The following is a 21,428-nucleotide window of genomic DNA, read 5'->3' as shown; positions in this document are numbered from 1 at the left end:
AGTTGAGATCAATTGGCGTGGTGCAATGAGGGTGGTTGGGTGTTGTTACACTGAGCATGTAACATGTGAAACTTAACGTGTCTCTTTACACTTCTTCATCGAAGAAAAAAGCAAATGACTGTTTTTAAACAATTAAAAAAGAAAGATATAAGTTTTATCTTTGTTACTATACAAATATATTACAATATATCAGTTTAATGTGCCAAACCAATGATAATCTTTAACTAAATATAACATCAAATACTGTGTTGGTGCTTAAATTTCAAAATCCACCTCACAAGCTGCACAGCCTGCCCTTTAGTTTTGTTTGCATAAAGCATTTATATTATTTTTTTTAATGTTGCTGCAATTATTTTATGACAGATTTTATAGTTTAAAATTTGATTAAATATTGTATCCAACTGTAATTCCCCTCAGTTCTACAACACAGTCTGCACCAAACGGCACAGCTCCAACAACAAAAATACTGATAATATGTTAATCTATCAATGATAATAGATGCATAGTGACTGTTTATTGTTGGTAAATAATAAAGCAACCTGCACGCCACTTTCCCTGCCAAAATACCAATCTGTCTCGCAACATTGTATTTACGAACGAGAGAGTAAGCTCTAAATAGTTGGTAGTTTGTTAAACTGTAATAACTATATGGATTTCTTGATACAGCAAAATGGGAAAGACACATATGGAGACGTATAAATCATTGTCCCAATTCTTCATAAATCTCATTTTTCATAGTCATCCCCACTGCACTCGATGTCAGAATAGGAGGCCTGCTAAATGTACAATGTATAACACAATGTGCTCAGGGCAAACACCTTCATTAAACCTTACAAGTCGAACATGTAGCAAGAATCACATTAATTGGTACAAGCCTTGCAGAGTTTTGCACCTACAAGCTCTGCATGTTGATGAGGAAGAGCACCTCGAGCAGGCCGAAAAGATGTCAAGCATGGAATGATGGAGTTTAAATGATAGATACATTATAAAACGCCGAGTCACAAAACATCTGTTCATCCAGCATAGTAAAAAATGGCCACTATAGGTTTTGGAAATGGTGTGAATGTAGTTTGCCTATTAAAAACTGGTGTTTTTTTTTGAAAATTCTAACAAATTTTTTGATAAACTGGTATATTTCAACCAGTGACAGGTGAGATGGATAAGTGGCTGGATAGATGGATGGGCTATATACGCTTTTCAGCTACAACATTAAAACCACCTGCTCAGTAATGTTTGTATCCCCTTTGTTTCACCTTACCATACCTTAGCAAAATGTAGGCAAGAGCATTGGCTGTGACGTTTAGATGTTTGCTGCAGTTCAGTTAAGCATGAGTTCAGAAAATAGCACAGGCTAACAATAACAATTTTGCTATTGTTTTCTGGAGAGTGCCTTTAAAAATAAAATGAATCCACTATAGTCGGAGTGGCTTGCTTGTGACTGGGACATTTTAGCGCTAGCAGAGTGGCTTGAGCTAGTAAATAAAAATGGCACACTTTTAGACAGCTGCTTATTAGCTTTGTTTAGGGCGCACCACCCAGCATCTAGACGGGCATTATGCAAATGTGTTGCATGTTGACGTAGGTCCGTATTAGGGGAAAAAAGGCTGAAGTGCTAATAGTGTTTTTAAGCATTATGTGATGTTTCAAAGTCCCATCAGTCGGACTTACTTTTTCCAGCACATCTCTCAAATACTTAATCTTGAGAAGTTAACACCTTGAACTCTTTGCCATGTTCATTCATATTAAGGGTCTCCTGATGAAAAGGGCCATTCATATCAAGGAATAGAGTTATGTAATGTTTGGATGTGTACTTTTATATATGCAATGGTAATGAGCTATTTGGTTCAGGTATTATGGCTAATCAGTTATATTTACAGTTGGTGAATATTTTTAATATACCCTCTTTTTTTAACCAATGATGTCTGCTTAGCCTTGAATGAAACCACTGAGATTAAGAATCTCTTTTGTAAAAATAGCCTGTGCCCAGAAAAGCAGCAGTACCTACCATGTTTTTTTTCTAGCTTTATTTGTCATTATGTTGTTTTTGTTTCTGAATGAGTAGGAGCAGAAGCACCGTGTGCTGCTTCTGTGTTTTTGTTGCTTCATTCTTTTTTTAGTTTCTATAGATAAAGGGCCCCTTAGAAAATTTAATGAAGAGGCCCCGTCATTGTTTACGTTTTTTTCGGACTTGATAGAGTAATTGAAATGAATTGTACATTCAATGAACAGTATTAAGTCTGTTTTTGATCCTAATACCTTTACCGATAGATACGACAACCTAATGGAAGTTTGCTTTGTAGATGAAGAGAAGTTTGAAATGAGACTCGGTGCAAACAGCTACCGAAATGCCCCCACTGGGTTAATCAAAGATGCTTCTGTTGCCCCTCCCAGCTGGATGTCAGTCAACTAAAACGTGCGCACACACTCATCCACCACGAATGTGTGTGTGGATCTTTTAATGAAGCCTTCTTTGTCCCAGTGTCAAAAGGTTTAGGCTGATCTGATGCTGAAATGAGGCCGACCATGCTGAGCTTGAGGTTTTGAAGCTCTTGTTTTAGAAGTCGCAACAGCGTCACCTCCCACAGAACACACATTCTGGCAAACATTTGCAGACATAAAATTTGTGCCGCGGCCTTTTTGTTGTAGCTGAACTCACGGAGTTGGGAGCTGTGCTCATTTAGATCCTAGATATGCCAGGCTTGTCATGTACTGAACCAAAGACAATCTCTCTAATGAGAGTTGCCTGATATAGTTACCTGGAGTGTTTGCACTGTCTTTACTTCTACAAACACCTCTGCCATCTGTATGTCTCAGCCCCCTCCCATATGCACATTTATTTTGGATTTTATTGTTGGGCATGCCTGCAAGTAATCACTATCATTTTTTTGTTGACATTGTTCCATGTGCAGCTTTACTCCAACTCTCCAGGGATAAAATAAATGGTCACATTCATCAACACCCAAAAACACTCCAATATACACTTCCTTATACTATCTCTCTCATCATATCAGGCCCTGTAATCTAGTCATCTATCATTAATTTTTCCCTTCTTACAAATGAGGAAACAATAGCATGCCAATTAATCTTCATCAAACACCCACGGTGCCTTGCAAACATCCCAGTATTGCTGGTGCTTTTCTCATTTTGGCACTGGAGTCTGTGCAGCCTCGTTTATCTTCAGCGCTCTCTCTTCAACTGTTTCACAGGCCAGGAAAGAGGAAATCCAAGATTTAGCAGGCTCAGAAATAAGAACAGTGATACAGTATTAAAACCTGGATTATAGTTGTTCTTAATAGTCTTCTCCATGAGTGCACACAGTGCCGAATCTGTCTTAATATTGCCTGGGGTATATGCATCCCCCTGCCATCCTCACTCTTCCTTATTGCAATATGAAGCTATAATGGGGGGGAAAAAGAGACAACACTGGTATTTTGTTCCCAGCTCTAATTGCAGATTGAAGACAAAAAGTGGGTCCAGCAGACACAAATGTCACTAATTTGTCACTTTGCTTTCTGAAGAACGGATCCACTATTAGCCTCACGTCGCGGGCTTCAGAGCAAATGACTGTTTGAAGGCAGTGGGGGCCTGTTGCCATATGGCATGAGACAGCGACAAAATTGAATAAACAGAGGAGATTTGCGAAAACAAAGCAGCAGGAGTGCATCATTAGACAGCAGTTGTCCGTGAGAGAGACTGCAATCCAAATAGGCAGAGGGGTCACGCAGAGAGTAACAAAGTGCGAGGATCAGTGTGAGGGCTGCCATAGTTAATTCTTACACTACTTGCTCCCCTCCAGCTACAGAGCAGTGGCAGGCATCAGATATGGCTGTTGCTGCAGTATGTTCCCACTCTAGCTGTTTGCCATTCCTTTGTAGTTCATCTTTTGTGGAATTGTAGGAAAGTTAACTCATCCGGGTGATCATGTGATTCGCTTATGTGAATATCCTTTTTAATCAAGGAAGTCAAAGGTCAAGGTCGGCTGCAGAGAGCAGTTGACTCTTTGTTTGGAACAGATTTTAAAAGTCCAACTTTTTTATATATCTATATATTTAAATTGTATAAAATCGTTTCACGCACATAGAAGGTGCAACTCACTGATTCCAGAAACACATTGTCATTTAATTCCTCTGTATTTATAATACCCAGAATGGAAATAAGAATGAGTTGAGGAATAAGTAAGCACAAGTGGTTCATCACACCGCATCATGTTTTAATTACTTTTCACAGCTCATCAAAATAAATAGTTTCACTTCTTAAAAAGGAAAAAAATTCTACAGCTGTGCTTGCAGCTACAGCCTGACTGATATCAGTGGATAATAGCTACTCGTTAACTGTATACTTATTTATTAGCATCGGATAAACTAAATTTTAAAACCAGAGACATGAGAACGCCCTTCAAACATGTTGGAGGGATGTTGTATAGTCGTTCCACCAAGAGGGCGTTTTGCAGTTCTCATGTTAGCAACACCTGTTTGGAACAAGCACAACAACCAGCTGATCCAGCATAAACAAGTCATCTATGACTAGTAACTATAAAAACAGTTTTGTTTTAAACTGCATTGTCAGAATAAAAAGAAATTTTGGCCGAAACATCATGTTTTTAAATCACTAAATATCAGTGTTGGTCTTAAAAATCCTATATCGGTCGAGCTCTACTACCAGCCGTGAGATGTGAGCCATAGTGAAGCTGGTGACATAACTGCTAACATCAGTAATACAACATGCTCATAATCACAGTCATGCATGATGATGTTTAGCACCATATATTAAGTGTTTCAACATCACAGACTGGATATGAAGAGACAGCTTAGCATATGAAGCTAGGTTGACGCTGCTTTGAATTTGAGCCAAATTGGGGCTTAAAGAATAGCTTTCTTTTGGGTGCCATGTTTTCCAGTTGGAGCCAGAACCTTTCATACATGGGTGGAATGGGGGGTGTAACATATAAAAAAAAAAATGATTGGAGCACATGGCTAACATTTGCACTACTATAATGGTATGTTAGTACATAAAGGCATCCAAATAAATGGTAAAACTGCATATGAAATTTAATAAACGGATACAGAATTGCACTAAAACACTAAGTATGTCATACGGCTGTCTGTTCAAGGATATTTTTTTTACTGCAGTCAAAACAGCAAAAGTCTTTAGTATTTGAGTGGAGGTTGGATTTGTTTGTTTTTTTTGGGTAAAACCAATGCATGTCCATGTACAGTATGTGGATTTGTGCACACAGGTTTTGTACACTGTGCATTAATGGTGTTTGATCAGGGACAGATTGCTCGTAGGCTCTAGCGCATCAACTCAAAGTAGGTCAATAAAAGCAGGTTGACTGTTTCAGTTCACTGTTCACATCTCTAATTCTTTCACCCCAAAATACTCCAGCTAATTTTAAATCATCAGGGCCTGATGTATTTGGGTTAGAGAGTCACACCTTTGCACATTCTCCAGGATTCATATTTCACTGCTTGGGGAGAAAACATCTGGTTCCTAATGAAACCTAATGTGACCACAGCTCAGGGCACATTAGCTCACCCATCTCATTATATGAATGAGTCATCTCTACTAGCTTCATATCAGATCAATGTAAGCTGTGTCATTTCAGTTTTTGCCTCATCAGTTTTATTTGTCTCCTCTTTGAAGGAAACTGGCCAAGAAGCGCAAGGAGACACTGAGCAGCACACGCCAGGAGATGACAGTGATGGTCAACTCGATGGACAAGAGCTACACAGAGCAGGGCACCAACTGTGACGAAGCACTGTCCTTCATGGACACACACAACCATACGCTGAACACCCGCAGCGAGTGTGCGCTCACGCTCAATGGCCGCAGCGAGTGTGCGCTCACGCTCAATGGCCGCAGCGAGTGCGCCCTCACTCTTAACGGCCGCAGCGAGTGCGCCCTCACTCTTAACGGCCGCAGCGAGTGCGCCCTCACTCTTAACGGCCGCAGCGAGTGCGCCCTCACTCTTAACGGCCGAGGTAAGACGGCCCCACATCGGCATACCTCCCTTTTTATGCGGTTACACTCACAGAGCAGGGTGGAAGCAATTTATTAGGTTTGGTCAGGTGGGAAAGAAATCAGACTTGGCTGCACAGGAAATATTCAACCTGGGAAAACCTGAAAATGTTTTCCTTGGTCTGCTTTCCAATGAACTGTTGATTTAGAAATATTTTCAAGAAAAAGACCTGAAGTCATGTCTCCGGTAAATATTGGAGTTTTGAGGTTGCAAAAGACATCCTTGCATTTGTCCTTAATAATGCTGGTATCAGAACTAAGTGGTGAGACAAGGCGGTGCAACGTTTTCTCAATAATATAAGAAAAAAAAAGTGTATAAAATAAATTTTTAATGACCAATCTTAACATTAGGGATTATTTTTGCTTTAATACGCAATATTTGTAGTCAGCATAAATGACATTACTTTATGGCTCTTGTGAAACTGCCTGTTGTCCCTCTACAGGGAAACTGCTGTTTCAACTCAGCAGAAGAGAATTGGATATAAACATCTTTTGATATGATTTTGATCAAATTGTTTTTTTCCTCTCTAGTGGAAACTTCCTTCTTTAGAACCCCTCGAGGGTTTCATCCACCCTTTTCAAACATTTCCTTTTAAATTGCTTCAGTTTCTCTAATTAATTTTTGTTAAATTAATTAAAATTCCTCTGAAATCTGCAAACTTACCACTTCAGCTAACTGTCACTAATGCCCACGCTAGTTCAGTTGCAGAAATGGTCGTCCAAACGCATGTTAATAGCCTGAAGCGAGCCTTGTATTGAGATCAATATTCAAGACTTCTTGAAATCCCAACGCTGACCTTAAAGCTTATCAGCAGACATTAGAGCTCCAAAAAATCCGTCGCGAGGTCCCAAACTCATGCTGTTTCCAATTCATGACAGAAACACATAGCACGTACTAGATGGGCTCTGGTGTGATAACCTGTTCTCTCTGTCCCAGGTTAAAACTAATACTTTGTTGATGGACGGCTCTGCTAAGTCTGCACCCAGGGCTTGACCTAGTATAATCCCAGTCAAAACCATCAGATTAAAACTGCACAGCAGCTTCTGTCTCCACACCCCTGCAGGGGCTGAGCCCCAAAGATGCTTTGACCTTGATTAACTGTCTGTTAGTGTCGATGTTCAAATCTGGCCCCTCTGTCTGCCAGCGCAAATGATTTAAATGCATTATTTCTCACTTTGCCTGTCAGTTGAAAGCCCTCTCACACTCCGTGACCTTACGTTATTGTCGGTCGTGTCGTTTTCGCTCAAAACATCATCGCCGACAGATTATAGTCCTGAACATACTGCCTGCGTAAACCCCGTCGGCGTAGCATTTCTGTTGACGTTGCATGAGGAGAAAATGACAGTCTTAGGAGTAAATGTCACTTCCTCCATGGTTTGTGTGACTATTGTTCTACTCTGGCCCCTTTGCTCTATCTCAATGTCAAGCTACCTAATGATGATATCTTTAAAGCAACTGACTGATCTTTAACTGTTTTTTAAAAGTAGCTTTAAAAACTGAATTATTAATGCTTTTGGAGATTTGCAGGCATTCATGGACTTTAGAAGACTTGGAAAAAATGTGCAAGTTAAACGTGCTTTTTTAAACTCTTTTTTTTTTTTTCATTTTTACTTTGCAAACTTTTCAAAATGAATTTTGCGTATATAAATGAGACAGAATAGATTTCATAATCTATGTTTACTAATATTGATCATAATTTAGACATGAGGATTTTTAAAGGAAAGCTTTATTATTTGAATGTAATGCAGGTTCCTTGCGGCCTCTGGCTTTGTGAAATTGACAAAATAAGAAGCAACTTGTAGCAACTTGTAACTTGGCGAATGCCGTAAAAACACAGCAGCATGCATAATGCATTAGGCTGTTTTAAAGAACCAGAAAAATGACGAGAAGGATTGCATGCAAAGTCTACAAAATCAACCAAATCAACCTGGACTCCACGAGGTTAATTGCAGTTTATTTCTCATACTTGTGTGCTTTGCACGGCTCAGCCCAAAACACAAAGCCACATATTTTCTCACCTACTTCTTTTGGTGTCGCCAGTGCAGTTTCCATTTAATTTCGTCAAGGTCTCCTAGATTTCTGCTTCCATCACAATTTAGTAGATGTGAAAGGAATTTTATTTGTGTACTTAAAGTAGCTTTTCCCACAGGGTAAGTCAGAAACCTCAAAGTGATCCTTTATAGCACATGCAAATTTCAAAAGCAAGACTTGTAAAGTGCATTATTACACTGGAATTTTACTGCAGTGGGAGTTGCTTCCACGATTAATAACTCTAGATTAGACTATTAATGCCTTTTGTTCTGTTCTCTTCCCCCCCATCTGTAGCTGGATCATCACCGTCGTCCTTCACACTACCAAAAGCCAACACTCTCAGTACTTCTATCCCCACCAACTCATACTACCCAGGTAAACATATTCTATTTCCTCGTTATAATCCAGTATGTCAACACAGAACTGCTTACTGCACAGCCTAAGCGGTGCTTTTAACAAATGATGAAATGAAAAGGGGAAAAAATAGAAACGCCACAATAAATAAATAAATAAGAGATGAAGTTTTATGGGCTCTTTTTTTATGTAAATTACAGCCTATTTCTGTAATGTGTGGTATGAATTTACCTAATAGAGTTGCTTTAAAAATTAGAAAACGATTTTACAAATGAGAAAGCAGCTAGATTAACTTTAGATGGCTTTACACTCTGCTACATTTCTGGTTATGTTTTATATCACTTTGCCAAGATGGATTTTAGCAGTTTAATTATGACTTCAGTTTATCCCAAATAATATCCATAATTGAGTGTCTTATGTAATCAGATCACAGCCCATTGATTAAATGGGGTAAAGGGCAGCTAGATTTATAATCAACTAAAGTTACTGTATAATTAGCTTGAATTTAAAATATGATCGGTTTCTTGTTATGCTGCTTGGCAAGAAACCAAAAAGCTGTCCATTAATTTCTGTTCATGTTATTTTTGTGCGTTATCTTTAATTTACTGCAACTCTTTTTTTTCCTCCTCCAACTTCTGCGATTGTTTGGGGGTTTGAGCAGATCCCTTTGTGCCAACTGCTATCTTAGGTGAGACACAATTTTTCCTTTTGCCATTGCTGTTGAGTATTTATTCTTATCTCTATGCTAAAGAAAATGACCGTGCATTACATTTGTAAGAATGCTGTTTGAACACCTAACTGTGAGGCCAAAGAAAAGCACAATTTTTTATTTATTTTATGTATTATTTTTTTGTTTCATTCTTTTCTTTTGGATGGCTCTTTTACTAAAGATGGCTTCCTCACTTCCATACCTGCCTGCTGCTTCCCAGTCTCCTCCTCCTCCTCCTCGTCTCCTATTCCTCCACCCTTCCCTAACTTCTTCCCCCCTCCTCTCCCTTCCTGTCCAACGAGGGGGCTCTCCTGGGCTGAGGCTGGTTTCACTCCATCCCATCCGCATTGCGTGTCGTGCGTGTGATGTCACATACGTGTTTGACCTCTCATATGCATGGACAGACATGTGGACTGGATGTGGGGGAGTGTCTAAGAGGGGCAACGGGGGCGGGGGGCAGTTTGCCCCGGCAACTGAGGCGACAGCATGCTGGAGCCGTAGCAGCTGCACTGAGACACAACAGGCAAAAACTGTGTGAGAGGGAGGCCCAAAAACGCTCTCACTTAGCCCCCACAACCCTCTCCACCTTTAGCCAGAACTTCCAAAAGCAGGATGCGTTGAGTCTGAACATTTAAAGTCTAGCATTAGCTGTGCTGCCCTCCCCTCCCCTCTCTCCTCACTATGCATTAAACTCCCTTCCTCCCCTCCCCTCTGAAACGACAACCTTTTCTATTATTCTTTTTAATGTCGCTCCCTCTGCCTTTGGCTAACTGCTATTGACCTACTTGTTTTTGTTTTGTTTTGTTTTTTCCAGTGTTTATTCGTCTTGTTCAGTGATAAAATAGAATTATAAAAAAGCATTTTGTTCTCCTGTTAATTATTACTGGCCTTTGTTGAAGATGCACAACAGCCCAAAGTGCGGCATCTTACACGAGCAGATGCATTTTCTACCAGCGAAGCCCGCAAAGTAGCTACTAAGTGGGGCACTAGGAGTGTAATAATTTAATACTCAAGGACAAAAAGAAAGATGCAATAAGCAGCTCTACTCCAGCTTCACCACAAGCACCACTGCTGCATTTTTGTTGTTTTTTTTCCTTTTCACATTAGTGCAACTTAAAGCAGTGTCTTTCATCACCGCTCTTGTGACAGCTGCTTATGTTAGTTCCGCATTTAATGAAGCGTGAAACGATTAACATAAAATTACAGCAGCCAGAAAAGGTTACATGCTTTCGGTTTGTGACACATTCAGTCACGGCATTGTCTCATCATTCGAGGTTAATGATCAAAACTGATTAGATCACAGAGTATCGGTTGCATTTCTGATTTCATCGCGCACTAGTTTTAAAAAAAAAAAAAGAGAATGAAAATGGCACAAATACAGGTGTTACCCCCCGAGCACAAATGGAAATAAAATTATAGCAATTAGAGAGAGGAATTCAAAATGTCAGAACGTTTAAAAAAATAATTAGCTTCATTAGCGTATGCAAGTCGGCGATCTGAAACAATTGCAGCTTCTTTTTTTTCCCCAAAGACTATCATTATTTTTTTTTCCCTTTTGAATCCATGACTTCCTTGTTTTGTTTTTATTTTTTCTATTTTTTTTATTTTGTTTTTTTGTTTTTTTTTTGTCTTGCACTGTTGAAATTGCCCCATCCATCCACTCAACATCCCCCTTGACTAGGCTTTTATACCAAGGCAGTTTGAACTGAGAAGGCATGTGATCTTGCCCTGTAGAGTAGCTCAAACACTACTGTAACAGGTTCTCATGCTGGATTGTTGCTTATCCCCTCTCTCCTGTTTCTTCTCCTCTCTTTCTCTTTACATACGTAACCTCTTATGTATCTGCTATCTAAAAAGTGCCCATTAATGGTAAGTTTTCCCAAGTGGGCCCTGGGTTGGGGGAAGGAGACGGTGTTTACTCAGACAGCATGCCGACAGTGAGAGGCTGCTTCTGACACGGGCATTACGACATTTATTGCATGACAAGTGGACATGTTAGCATCTCACCCACCCTTCCGTACCGTGCCACCAAGCCACCATTAGCTTAGCATGGTCAAAGCAAACACAGTGCCCCATGGCAGCATCACCACATGCATTCTCCTCCCATCTCCGCTTCCCTCTTGGGTTCTGTGTGTTTTTTGTTTTTGTTTTTCTATTTATTTGAGGTTTGGTTTTTATTTTATCTTATTTTGTTCATTTTTCGGGGAAGTATGGGTGGCAGGGGTTGAATCCACGCTGTGTCTGTGTGATGCTTCTGAAGGTGCCTGCTGCAACATGCTCACTGTGGCCCACCGCACCCCCTCACATCCTCCTCCTCCATGTTTTTGGACACCCTCCATCATCCGCTGGCTCCCCACAGCATCTGTGCCTTATGTCTGCCACTGACTGGATTACAGTATGAAAGAGCTGGAAATGGAGTCTGACTCTCAATATGAGCTTCAGCCCAAACCAGCATGTTGTACTGCCAGTTAAAAAAAAAAAAAGAAAAAAAAAAGGAAAAGTTGTTGTTTTTACAACACATTGATGGGGATTTTTATGATTAATGTATAATGTTTCTCACAGTTGAGAGCCACTGCTGGTAACAATGTTAAAAGCTTGTAGCATAAGGGTTTCACTTAGAGGATCTTGTTTTTAAATGCCGATGGACTCCTGTACAGTGCAGTATTTTCCAGCCACACTGAGACAGATGGACCTAAACCTTCCCACCACATGACTCATTCTATTACTCAATGATGTTGTGTTGTTGTGACCATCCATAACAAACAGATTACTAGTCGAGTTGTTGGTCAATCTGGAGGGTGGTGACATAATGCTAACCAGTAAATGAGCTAATGTGCCATCTGTTAAGGAGAACAGTTGTAAGTCAGATATGAACACCTAACATTAAAGCTAGATAAATCAACTTTATATGTAAAACAACTTCAAAGGAAACCACTTTCATTTACTGCTTCGAGCATTATGTCACCCGTATGTATCTTACAGCGATAAATTGATGACCTGTGATGTGACTTTAGCTCCTATTTCCTCTTGCTGACCCGCTCCGGCCTCTCTGTCTCTTTGTGTCCCACAGATGAGAGTCAGAACATGGGCAGCGACACAAGCAGCTTGGTCCAGTCGCACACTCACTCCTTGAGGAAACGGGAGCCCGTCGACGTGCCGTATCAGACGGGTCAGCTGCACCCGGCGATCCGCGTGGCGGACCTCCTCCAGCACATCACTCAGATGAAGTGCGCAGAGGGCTACGGCTTTAAGGAGGAGTACGAGGTAGGAAGCAGCCCAGCTGTCACCTCCCACCATTAAGGTTGCAAACCCAAATAAAGCCTGGTGATAGACTTGTAACATCTCCACTGAGGTTCTTGAATGGAAATTTTTATCAGTCTAATACGAGGCCTCATCTGTGTTATGGTGCACAGCCCCATGTCTCTTTCGCTGTCTCTCTCTCTCCCCTCTTTTTTTCTGCCTGCCTCTCTCTCTGTTTTGCACCGCACAGCAGAACTGTTTTGTTTCTCCCCAGATGCACTTTTATGATAAATTGTTAATGTACCCTGTCTCAGTGTGTTTACGGTGTGATTCGTTTTGTTGTTCATCTGTTCCTTGTTGTTTGCAGCGATTGTGCATTTTGTGTGCATGAGTGTGGTGGGGTTTTTTTTTTTGTTTTTTTTGGGGGGGGGGTTTGGTCAAAAGCTGTGTCCCAATTCTCCTTGGAGACTCAGCTGTAGACCAATGCGAAATGCACAAACTGCCTGTGTTAGACCGCGTCCCCTCCTTCACCTGAAACGGGTCGGATTATGCTGTTGCATAGTACTGGTAGCCTACTGCTTGTCGCGCAACAGCATCAGTAATCTGTCACTGCGCTTCTTACTGACACCAAACAAAAGATTTTCGCCCCATAAGGGCATCACTCTCATTTCCTCGCATTAGAGTCTGGCAGGGTTTGGCGGCACTCCAGCCCTCCTTGCTGTCCCTCAGCACCACACCAGTCATCCTCAACTCGCCCCGACGCCATGTTGTAACAGACTGGCTTCGAGCTAAATCCTTCAGTTTCAATATATTATCCGTATCAGTTCGGCCTCTTGTCACATTTCTCTCTTAACGACCCTCACATTTGTTAACGTTCTCAGCTTACTTCTTTCTCTTACTTTCTTATCTATACCTCCTGTGTTTCTTCCTTGCTTTCCTTCCTCTTCTCTTTATCTCCCACCTTCTCTCCATCAGCTACGTGTCAGATTTATTGGTAATTAACTCCCCACATCCCATTCATGATTGTGGAATGAAATAACGTCGTCTCCCATTGCTACCTTCAGCATCCGATCATTGAGGGGTTTGGAGTGCTTTGGGCTGCCTTCTGGGTCTAATCCGTTATGGATAAAGGGAGTTTGGGGTCCACGTGGCCAACATTGCATGGATTAATAGCAGTCGATCAACAGAGACGTAATATGGAACAACTGGCTGCTTACCCTGCTGTCACCTTATTGTCCACAGGCTGTTGCAAAAAGTCCTGTGGGGTGCTTAAAGTGTGCAAGGGAGCTCATTCTCACATGGCTAGAGCGATTCATTTGTATGTTTTGTTCCACTGCTGTCTTATAAATATATATATCTCTATCTCAATCTGTCTTAAGGTTAATGCCCTTTTATTTATTTTTTTAAAATAACCGTTTATTTTTCATGATGAGATTGGAGCTTAGTGCACCTCTAAACCTGTTGACTTACACTGTACTATATCTCTCTCTGACCCATGCTTCTTGTTATTCTGTACGTTAACTTTGGATCAGATAAATGAGGTAAGAAAAATACTTTTTTTGTGAGTTTATTTATTTATTTTAGACTTGTAGATTTATATCACAAACCTGACAGGATCAGTAATGGTTGCTGGCTATTTTTAAGACCCTGTGGGATTAAAATATCACCTTTTTTTTTTTTTGGATTTAGTTTGAAAAGGGCATTTACCAACAGATGTTATGCAGCATTATCAAATTATCTGACAGTGTTCAGTTGGTGAAATATGTAGAGCAGTGACATTTTTCTGTTTACTTTTTTCTTTAGCGTCACTGTGAAATGCTTTTTCTTCCCGTAGTCAGACATTGTTAGCACCACAAATCCTCCGCAGCTTGATTCTGATGTTTATAAAGCTTTTCAAAAGCATACTTAATACCCTATCAGTTATTAAGAGCATAATTTTTATAGTAAAAGTGCAATAGTTTGAAAGATAAATGGAATACCAATGTATAATTAAAGTGGACTGATCAATGATATACCCAGTCCAACAAAGTACCAAATTTAATTCTAAGCTCGGGCTACCTTGTGGATTTATTGACTGGAAATTGAATGTTACCATTAGAAGGGACACGATAAACACTTTAAACTTTGCAAAAGCCATGTTGTATACTTTGCAAAAGCTTTATAAGGCCGTGTGTGTTACAGACCTAACAAAGCATTTTGCATGTCCAGCCTCCTGCACCTGGGTGCACATTTTCACCGTGCAAACAGGAAGCAGAAACAAGTTTCAGCGTCATTAATGCTGCCATGTCATCACTGTTTCACTTGTGTTCGGCCTGTTTCATGTCGACAGAAATGTGTTGTATCTAGCCTACTGTGAGAATCCTGAAATTCTTTAAGCTCCAACCACAAATGAACACTAGTCAGTCTGAATGAGCCTCCTCTCCTCACATAGTAAAAGATTAATTAATACAGAAGCAACTCACTAAACGTTCCTGCTTCTGTTCGACCATCCATGTTTTCTTTTGGGTTTTTTTGTTTCTGATTTGTTTGTTTTTTTGTTTTTTACTTCACCATGGTGTGTACTTTGTGTCAAATGTTTTATCCCTATCCACAGAAATTACTCTGCTTTTCACATACGGTTAAGTAGTTCCAGACAAAGAAACAGCATAGCAGAATAACTGTGCAGGGACTGGAGTGCAGCAGGTAGCCTGTAATTAAAAACATACTAAGTTGGATTTCTGCCAGTGGGAATAATTGAGGAAGGTGAAAAACTACCTGCAGACAAGCTGCAGTAAAGTACAATTCATCACATACCTTTTGCTACTAAATACTTTTTACAGGTGGAGCCTTCAGTTGTTTTTCGATACGCGTCGGGCGAATAGCCATTTATTCCCTCTATGTGCATTTAACCTTTAAATTGAAAGCCTTCGTGTAATCTCTACCTCTTGGGACATTCATTATTTTACCCCCATGAGAATTCATGATCATAATGGCTGGAGGAATATGACTGTAGCGGGGTCACTCAGATTAAGAGAGAGCTATTTTAAAGTTGCCAGGTAACGCCTTTGTGCTTGAGGATGATTTGTCCTTACAGGCTTGATATTAGACTTGTATCCTTCACACCGACAGCACGACATTGGCCTGTGCGTTTCCTCAAGAAATACTGCCACTGGAGGAGGCCTTTATAATCCATCTTGGGGACATGCTTCCATCTTCAGTGGAAGGATGGAACATATTTTTAGCATATTAAAGCTGTTTCTCAGTGAAATCACTAATCCTTAGGACTTCATACAGGAATATGTCCTTGTGTGGTCTCTGAAAGGCCTTTATATGCTAGACAAACTGCCTGCTGCCTGCCACAGCACTGAGATGAATCGAGCCATCAAGTCTTAGAGCAGTGATGATTGAAGACGATGCCTCCTACTCCTCACTAAAAGGAACTCTCAAACAGTCTCTTTAACCTCCGTTAAACGTTCCTGAATCTTTATTTGCAGATGGTCTGCCCCGTAATGTATTACCTGACTTTTCAAATGTGCATTAGCTTACTTTCAAAAAGACAGAAAACCATGATTTTCTGCAGGCTAGTCCGCTCTGAGCCGGCCCCGCCCGCCCTTGCTGAACAGCGGTGGACTGGCAGTGTAGATGTATTTTCATAATTTGGCTTAATTGTGCCTGGTGTGACATCAGAATGGAAATCTCCCCAGTGAGAGATGATAAATATTTCATGAGGGTAATCTGAGCGGAGCAGTTTTGATGTGTAGACGATGAGCTGGCTTTATTTTTCCCCGCGACGAGCTGATTGAGTCCTTCAGATGAGGGAGACAGACAGCCGCCGCGGTTGCTCCGCCCAGCAGAGCGGCACATGGGGAGAGGTTTGAGTGTGACACCCGCTGCATCTGCCCTAATGGCACTCGCTGTTTGACACAACTCCCCGGGATCCACCATCCTCCCTGTGTTTCCTGCCTAATAACACTGGGAATCTCTCTTTCTGTGTCTGTTGCCAGCGCTCACTTCCTCCGGTTTTGTAGAGCTGAAAGAGAAAGAATGTATTCTTTAGCCTGGTTATCATTTGGAGTGTTCACACATGACACAATGTTTCATCCCCCCCTCTCTGTCCTGTTTTCTCTCCTTTCAGAGCTTTTTTGAAGGACAGTCTGCGCCATGGGATTCTGCCAAGAAGGATGAGAACCGCATGAAGAACCGATATGGGAATATTATTGCATGTGTGTACAAAGCACCTCCTCAACGCTCATGAATTTTTGTTCTCATTCTTCTGCCTGATTTATTGGCCAGGCTTGTGACTGGATGACTATAAGCTGCTCAAACCGAGTTTTATTATCAGCCAACGAGAGCAGCCTTGACCTTTCCAATCTACTTTTATATTCATCTTCCTTTACCGTCTTTACTGTTATGAGATATAAGCCTATGCAGGATATGGCACACAAAGCTTATACCGTGTTTGGAAAAAGAAATGTTGATTTTGCAATTAATCGCTATAAGAGTTCAGTTTAACCCTCTTTAATAACTGATGCCATGGAAAAACTTTGAAGATCTACTTCTTCTGACTCACATCAGTTAAAGGGGCATTGCACAACTTTGGAACAAAAATGACGTCAGATATCCACAGTTACGAAAATGTCATTTGAAATCAAAAGTTAAGGCTCTGTGGTTCTCTTGCCATCAATTGTTCCCCACATTTAAAAAGATTATTATGCTGCACGTGTATTATTTTGTTGCTACTAAATTTTACTAAAGTAGCAAGTTTTAAGGTCAGTGACTTAAGAAAAAATGGTTTAGACTATGATTTTGTGATTTTTACCTGATGATAGGGTGGTGGCGGTTTTAATGAAGACTGTCACGTAAACGCTGTCTATGAGACATGTTGCATTTTTACGGCACCAATTTCATTTTTGCCTCTGTATGATGCCAGTCTAACCATGCTTTTATTGCTCTATCACCCCCTCTCCTCCTCTTATAATTTCTCTCTATTCCTTTTTACTGTCTGTCTCTCTGTCCCTCTCCCCCTTTTCTTCTCCCGATGCCCTCGTTAATATGATTAATTCAACACTGGTTTCTTCCTCTCTGCCTCTCTTCCAGATGATCACTCCCGTGTCAGGCTGCAGGCCCTGGAGGGGGAACAGAGCTCCGATTACATTAATGCAAATTACGTTGATGTAAGTACACACACCAGCCAGCGCCACCAACGCAAAGGTCAGTCCGCTTCCTCTTGGGGGGGGAGAGGGCGCGCTGGTGCCGCCGTCACAGGGGGCCTGAGGGACAGTGCAGCCCAGCCGCCTGTCCATCACAGCTACAAGCACACACACAAACACACTGCCTTTATTTGACTTTAGAGGGCTGCTGTATCACTCTGTTCATTGGATATATTAAGAGAAATGAAGATCAGAGGCTGACAGCACTGGGAGAGAGAGAAAAGGCAAACCCGCACAGAGGGGAAACTGAGGTTATAGTTTTGGACTTTGCTTTGAACAACATTATAGTTGAGAACCAAAAAAAAGAGAGAGGGAGTGAGGTTTCACAGATGATTACTTAGTAAAGTTATAGTGAATAAAGCTGAAATAATACACAGAATTTCAAATAGAAACAAAGCACATATACAGACAAAAAAAGTTAAAGTTGTTAGCAAAGCTTCGAAAACTGTTCTGTTGCTTTTGTAACACTGGAAACAATGTTCAAGATTAACAATCAAACGGGTTGCTGTATGTAACTCAATTTACTACAATAAATAATTCGTGTGAGTTTTTCTGACCCGCACAGCCCACAAACCAGGCGGATCTGATAGCTCATTATTTATTTGCTGTGGCAGAATGTGCCTGGCCTGGTTCCCACAGAAACATATTTTTTGCCTGGCCTTGCCTTTGTAGGTCCACTCACAACCATTTATCTGCTATGAGGTGGGTTTGATGCAGTGACTTGCATATCTGCCTGGGTCTGGTTGATGCTGGGTGTAGGCTTGGTCTCGACTTGTTGATAACACCCTCTGTAAACTAAACTGAGAGGTTCCAGCATAGCATTAGCTGCAACAGATCAGCTGATGACCCTCTCTATATGTGGTAGATCGTCTCTAGGCTGCACTAGTTACGTTGCTTTCACCTACAGTCACACAAGGGAAAATGGTGATTGAAAACCATGGTTTGACCAAAATTATTGCAATCATGTGCAGCTGTGTGCCTTGCGATGGAAATTAGTTACCTCAACTATTTGCAATCAGTCCCAGACAGCAAAAAAGAAAGAAGAAAAAAAAAAAAACCTTTACCAATCACCAAGTTTTCTTGTGCATGGAGTTTGCCACCCTGTTTTTTCCTCTAGTGCGAATGGGGCCTTAGCCTGCCTGCAACTGTTTCATATCTACAAGCTACTTTGCAACCTGCCTGCACCCTAGATCTGAGTTAATATTATGCCTGCACTCTTCTGAAAAGAGGGATTTTGCTGCTGTTCTCTTTGCATCCGGCTGAAAGTGCAGTAGGTCCCAAATGAGAGCTATAATGTAAAATATAATTCAAATAACATTCGTCTTTTGAGTCTAGTGAGCCTTACTGAAATGTCGTTTCTGATATTAAAGTTTGATGATTTATATGTCTACCTATCCACGCTTGTCTACTTCATAAGACATTTGTAGCAAGACAGGAAAGTCCCTGTAGTGTTATATTTACTTATTCCAGAGAACAGTCGTTAACATAATTTTAGGACCTGGTGGTTAGGAAATTTAAAATTAGTTAAACTTTTGCAACGACTACCGTGGTTGTTATTCTAGCGAGGAAAATCTTCACAGATTGTATTTGATCTCTCTGCTTGATATCTGCATAAGGCAGCTGCTGATTTCGTTACTCTTAGATGCTGAAAAACTCTCAAGGACGCCCTAAATTAAAGTAGACACAGCAGTATCTGCAGAGGTTCGGTTACACTTCTTACCTCAGGGAAGTCCTTGCAAAACAGCTTCTACATGCACTGGAATGACTTGGCATGCTGTTACAGTAAGTAAAAGTTATTAAAAAGTGGCGTCAGACATGGCTCAGGTTTTAAACAGTCCTAACTCACTTAGCTCACACAGTATAGAAGCTCCTGATCTGACCTGATTTGCTCTTAATAGCAGTGTTAGTAGCAGGATGTGACCAATCACTGCAGCTCACTGGTCTCCTTAGGCAGATGCTTCCACTCCATGTGTAATGGGCTGGTGATGTACCTGACTCCCTAAGTGGTTTTTCGCTCAGGAGAGAACCCTCCCTCGGTCTCCCATCTTCTCTTCCCCCACCCCTCTAATGTGGTAATTTGTAATCTCTTGTTACGCCTTCAAACATAAATTCATAATGCAAGGTGTGCCACAGCAAATGCAGGGGGCTTAAATTATTTACCTTTCCCACCATTCAGTTTATGGCCCATTATGCTGCAAAAAGTGGCGCTGCGGAGAAGACGCTCGCAATAGAGAGGGTCCCATTATAAGATAAGAATATACGCATATTAAAGAGAGCCCTGATTGAAACGGATTTCCATCGCTCTGCCAGCTTCATTGGAAAAGTACTTAGTAGAAATGCAGGCAGATGGGTAATGATGTTTTTGCTCTTCAGAAAGCTTTTTAACCCATCTAAAAGCTTGTCCTGCCTAATAAACTCTTATGTGTAGAACATTTCCCACAGTGTTTGTTATTGTACTCTATAACACTGCCGATTATTCCGAGCCATTCTGGTATGTTTCCTTTCTCTCCAGCTGATTGAGTATTTTCATAAACCTTTGGAAGGCAGAGGAAACGTAGTGTAATAGCCTGTTTGCTGTAGAGTCATGTGTGTACATATGGGTTTTTGCTGGGTCTCTTAACTGGATATTGGGGTGATGCAGTGGTTCGGTGAATTTGCAGGCTTGTGCAGAAATCACTCAGTTGTTCACAAAGCTCCTCTCTCCTAAAATGTGTTCATGTTCACTGACTGCTAATTTGCCTCGGCAGAAAACATCATCTGATTCACATTACGATTTTATCAGTGTAACCACAAAATGATATTTAGCAAAGCTGCAGACTCGTTACTGAAACAGTACCTACTCCCCGTCTGCAAGACTATCACCATCAGCATACAGTAGTTTGATTTTCCAAACTTTTCTGAATCCATAACGACTTGAGCCATAAAACGGGATGAGCTAGCTTTTACAGTATTTAAGCAAGTCAACAGGCTCTAACCCTCATCGAGTGGTCTTGTATCCTAAAGCTAACAGCACATGGGAGAAAAGAAGCAAACTTTAACCTTGTGTCTTAAACATCCAACCACCCATCCTTGCTGGCTTAATCCTGCAAGGGGCTTGGGGGCAAAAATAAGCAGAGGGGACGACTGCTTATGGTAATTTGGTTAAACAATTTTTTTTACTGCGAGGTGCTCACTCTGTATGTTTTGGCACACAGATCTGTACATCTGTGGCCACTTTAAACAGCTCAGAAGTGAAACTTCTTCCCACAGGTTTGGGACCAAGATTTCAACAGTTCAACGCAACATTTCCCTTTTCCTGTAACAGACTCAGCTTCAGGTAAAAGGATCCAGTAAAGAAGGAAGAAGGGAAATTTGGAGAAAAGGGAAAACACATAATCATGAAATAAAAGTCAAAAGATGTTTTATTTGGGGTGCTGGGTGTATTTATAACGTTTTTTTTTTCTAACTTGAAGGTATTCGTGTGAGTCTTCAAAAAAGATTTAAGAATATGATCATAAAAACCTAATAATTATAATAATAATTCAATTTTAAAGGCCTTAGGGATTGCTTGGCATAAGGGGCCTCAGGGCATTTTCTTTGCTTTTTTTCCCCTTTAGCAATATGACTTATTTGTAGAATTTGTAGGATAAGGATGTTACATATTCTAGATTGAGGGAGGGGGGGTGCTAGGGGGAAAAATGTGAAAATATCACTTACTCTGTTTTCTCCTAAATGTATTTGGCAAAGCAAAAATTTCCAGGTAATAGGGATAGGTATTCCAGATTTGCAAAAGTAGGCTATCTAATGATATTCAAATTGAAAATACCAGTTCATGCCCACAGGCAAAAGCACTTCATGCTGCATATTTTAGATATTCCATTCGCCAGCTTTTCTTACTGGAAAGAAT

General features: G+C 40.8%; 1 protein-coding gene across 4 annotated transcripts in view; it reads left to right on the top strand.

Moving 5' to 3' along the window:
* LOC146687387 (receptor-type tyrosine-protein phosphatase mu) overlaps positions 1-21,428 on the top strand; it is a 169,030-nt gene that overhangs the window by 121,001 nt on the left and 26,601 nt on the right. For all 4 annotated transcript variants that reach the window (XM_085438069.1, XM_085438067.1, XM_085438068.1 and 1 more), the window contains 6 exons: positions 5,644-5,981; positions 8,345-8,425; positions 9,066-9,092; positions 12,184-12,377; positions 16,468-16,555; positions 17,430-17,506. In XM_085438069.1, coding sequence (XP_085294195.1) covers positions 5,644-5,981; positions 8,345-8,425; positions 9,066-9,092; positions 12,184-12,377; positions 16,468-16,555; positions 17,430-17,506 — 805 coding nt within the window. The remainder of the gene's footprint in view (positions 1-5,643; positions 5,982-8,344; positions 8,426-9,065; positions 9,093-12,183; positions 12,378-16,467; positions 16,556-17,429; positions 17,507-21,428) is intronic.

Source organism: Copadichromis virginalis, linkage group LG18 (genome assembly GCF_057382275.1).
Source record: "Copadichromis virginalis isolate Kocher_CV1m ecotype Utaka linkage group LG18, C_Virginalis_male_GT1.1, whole genome shotgun sequence".
Taxonomy (NCBI): domain Eukaryota; kingdom Metazoa; phylum Chordata; class Actinopteri; order Cichliformes; family Cichlidae; genus Copadichromis; species Copadichromis virginalis.
The sequence above is the reverse complement of the archived record's forward strand: the minus strand, read 5'-3'. Positions and strand labels throughout refer to the sequence as shown.